Source organism: Rhinolophus hipposideros (assembly GCF_964194185.1).
Source record: "Rhinolophus hipposideros genome assembly, chromosome: 9".
Classification (NCBI taxonomy): domain Eukaryota; kingdom Metazoa; phylum Chordata; class Mammalia; order Chiroptera; family Rhinolophidae; genus Rhinolophus; species Rhinolophus hipposideros.
The window spans coordinates 50,196,282-50,200,312 of record NC_138055.1 but is presented as its reverse complement, the minus strand read 5'-3'; the positions used below and the strand labels follow the sequence as shown (position 1 = coordinate 50,200,312).

Sequence of the window (4,031 nt, the reverse complement as noted above, 5' to 3'; positions counted from 1 at the left end):
ACTGTAGCTAGAGCCAGAGTGGTGAGTAAAAAAAAAAAAAAAAAAAAGTCGTAATAATAGAAACTGCAGTCTCCATATGATTGTAAGCATTTAGCTTTTTGGAAGCAATATTTGCAATTTACCCATTTCTTTTCCTCTTTTAGAAATCAAGGAGATCTATATGCAACAAGAATTTTCAGACTGCATCTTAATACCAAACTCTCATACTGACATTCAAACTTATTCTTCCCTTGGACCACTGGATTTGAAAAAGTTTTTCTTTAATTCTGTGCTAGTTATTGCTCAACTTGATGAGAAATATAGGTAATGTGGACTTGATTCCTAAGATAGCTTTAATTCTTTGTGTTTTTTGGATAAACAATGGGAGAGAAATCATAAGTCATGTGAGAAATAGAATGGGCTGGTTTTGCAGTATGAACACAAGTGACAGAGCAGTACGTGAAGGTAAAGATGGTGTGGTTACTGTGTGGAAGGGTTATCCTGATTCAATAACTGTAATCTGGGTTGATGCTCAGAGTCAGAAAAAAAAAGGCCACGATTTAGAAAAATAGGTAGATAGTCTATGTTTACATAGGGCACGAGGGCACAGACCAGAGCTGAAACTGGACACATCATGCACACTGGGCACGGAGATTATGTCCAGGGTATGTTTGCATATTGGTCAACACTTTTCTTGTGATAAATTACATAGTATCTGGGATATCTCTGTGCTACTTTCTCTCTAACTAAGTCCCTTTCTTCTCACTCTTGTAAATGTCCAGCCACTACCCCTCTTCACTTTCCATTAAAGATCTCATTTAAATATTTTTTAAAAAAATAAACACCATTAGATGAGAACTGCATCCTTTCTGACACCAAATCTGCTGACTTCGTGCATGTTTGATGCCATGAACTAAACCTACTCTCATCTAAGGCCACACTCCGCTTATGCTCTGAAACCTTGCTGCTCTCGGAGACACCATTTCTGAGGGTTATTTTACTCATCCTGCAAAATTCTGTCTCTCCTGGATTATTATCTACAGTTTACAAGCATCCTCTGGTAGATTGAATAATAAAACAACAATAACAAATAAAGTGTAAGACGTTAAGGGAAGGACAATAAAGGTGGACAGGGAGTTATCAGGCTCCTAATGAGCCTGAAGAAAGATTGTTACATGTTTTAGGAAATCTAGGGATTTAAGAAATTTGTCATTTACAAACACACGTTTTTGAGGAAGTATGAAACTTTGTGAATGTAGAAGGTTAAGACGCTGGGATATTTGTTAGACATAAGAAGAGGCTCCACCCAATTCGTTTCTGCCATTCCCAAGGAAACCTTGCCGGCAATGAGAAACCACAGTGTTGTCTCTGAGTTCATCCTCCTCGGGCTGTCTGCTGACCCCCAGGTCCAGGCTCTGCTGTTTGTGCTGTTCCTTGTTATTTACCTCCTGACCCTGATGGGGAACCTGATGCTGCTGGTGGTGATCAGGGTTGATTCCCGTCTTCACATCCCCATGTACTTTTTCCTGGGACAGTTGTCCTTCCTGGATCTCTGCCACTCCTCGGTCACTGTGCCCAAGCTGTTGGAGAACCTCCTATCTGAGAAGAAAACCATCTCAGTGGAGGGCTGCCTGGCTCAGGTCTTCTTTGTGTTTGCCACTGGGGGCACTGAATCCTGCCTACTCACCGCGATGGCCTATGACCGCTACGTTGCCATCAGCTCTCCCCTGCTCTATGGCCAGGTGATGAACAGACAGCGGTGTATGGGGCTGGCGTGGGCCTCATGGGGTTTGGCTTTTCTGGATGGTCTCATCAATATCCTTGTGGCTCTCAGCTTAGACTTCTGCGAGGCTCAAACTATCCCCCACTTCAGCTGCGAGCTGCCCTCTCTCTACCCTTTGTCCTGCTCTGACGTGACTGCAAGTTTCATTACCCTGCTCTGCTCCAGCTTCCTCCATTTCTTTGGAAATTTCCTTCTGATATTTTTCTCCTATGTTCGCATTTTGTCCACCATCCTGGCCATCAACTCCACCACAGGCAGAAGCAAGGCCTTTTCCACCTGCTCCTCCCATGTCATAGCAGTTTGCTTCTTCTATGGCTCAGGTTTCCTCCGCTATCTCATGCCACCCTCAGGCTCTCCCCTGGAAGCCGTCTTTTCTGTACAGTACAGTGTGGTCACTCCCATGCTGAATCCTCTCATCTACAGCCTGAAGAACACGGAGGTGAAGGCAGGTGTGAGAAGGATGTTGCAAAAATGTTTGTAGTATTTCAAGTAATAGACTACAACATGAGAATGAAGAGGAATCTGGGTAGAATTGTGCCAGATATTATGGAGAATTCTCTGATATCAGGTCTGCCAGATACCTTACAAGTTTTTTTTAAAAAAAATGTTTAAGAAGTGGTGTTAATTATCTTGCAATAAAAATTCCAAGTTCAGTCCTAGTCAGAGGGACATGGGTAAATAACCTTCTTGTCTAGCAATTTTTCTTACAGAAACATTGCATTCATTACACATCGTATGGTAATGCATTTTTATTGCCTGCTCAGGCTGTCTTTACCATCCTTCTAGTGGCTAAACTCCACTCCTTCAATATGGTTTCAAGGGACTGTTAATCACGGTTTCCCCAAATCCTTCTCCTCTCCCCCCTCATCCCCCATTTTCTACTCTTTCTTCTCTGCATAGTGGCTGATTCTGGAACAAGCACATTGCCAATGTTAGGCCATTCACTCAAGAAGGAATTTTAATCTTGAGGAGAGATTCAGAGAGGCAGAGGTCAGCCATTCTGTTTGCAGCAGTCTGAGCGGCTATGCCAGTGTCCCTGCTGATAAGATCACTAGTGTTATCCTGGATTGGATTCTATTCAAAGCAGATTTATCAACATGAATCATAATAAGAGCACATGATTAGACATTCGCATCATGTCAGGTACTGTGCTAAGCCCTTTACTTATATTATCTCATTCCAATATCACAATTACTTTAGGTGGCTCACACACAGAAAACTCTGCCAGCTAGAGTGCTATTTGTCTATGGAACCTGGGGACAGTTGTTTCTCATCCAAGTCCAAGCCATGCCCCTTATCCTGAAAAACAGCTTACTTTTAATTTTACGATGGTTTTCGTGAGGACCCCATATGCCTATTCTAGGGAGTGGGGAGGGGAGAGAAAATAAAACGAAACTGTGTTCACCTGGACTTTTCTCCTACAGGCTGAGTTTGAATCCAAATCCTTGTAAATAGATAATGAATAATAGGCACACTGGGTAAAAGACATTGGGAAGAAAGGTTGGGAAGTGTGTGTGTGCACGTGTGTGGTGTGATATGAAGATAATGACATATATACACATATATACACATGTGTGTGTGACATATGAAGAGGGGGGGAGGCGAGAAAGGGGTAGTGGAAGGAGGAGAAAAGAGAAATACATGTACTCTAGCGATTTATAGAATTCTAGCGATTTACTATTGGAAATTGGGGCCAAAGAAGATGGGGCCTCCTTGAACCAGGCACTGAGGTGGGTGCTTTGATCCACATGTCTTATCCTCGAGCGGTCCTGTGAGGGAGATGTGGGTGGACTGATTTACTGTGCAGCCTCTGATGTGCTAAGTAATAACAGTGAAAAAGCTGAGATTCCAACTCAGGTCAGGTCTATCTGATTCCACTCTTTGTTGGGATCCCTAAAGGGACATATGTTATTGTGTCTGCTTTGTTTTATGCTGAGTTGTCAGGAGCCTAATTATACTGCAGGGGGAAGAACTGGAATTTGGAGAGAAAAAGTTTGTTTGAATTCTACTTCAGCACGTTCCAGTCCTAGCACTTTGGGCAAGTCTCTGCCTATTGTGGCAAAGTTTTCCTACCTAAAAATGGGGAGGAATGATCTTTACGTCACATGGCTGGGGGCGGGGGTTGATTATATGAAAGCCTGTGTAACTGTAAAGTTCATTTCAATATTATTGTTACTACTGTATTTACAGTGTCTGCCCACTTTAACCAAAACATCTGTTCATCAGCAGAGAAGTCAGGTAGTGGTTTACGTGCTTTCCCATATGGAAC

General features: G+C 42.7%; 1 protein-coding gene across 1 annotated transcript; it reads left to right on the top strand.

Annotated features, from left to right (window-relative positions):
* Positions 1–1,325: 1,325 nt before the first annotated feature.
* LOC308502340 (olfactory receptor 8S1-like) lies at positions 1,326–2,243 on the top strand (the record flags this gene model as incomplete). Its single annotated transcript, XM_081059967.1, has 1 exon — positions 1,326–2,243. The coding sequence occupies one exon, from the start codon at positions 1,326–1,328 to the stop codon at positions 2,241–2,243; it is 918 nt and encodes a 305-aa protein (XP_080916093.1).
* Between the last annotated feature and the right edge of the window lie 1,788 nt (positions 2,244–4,031).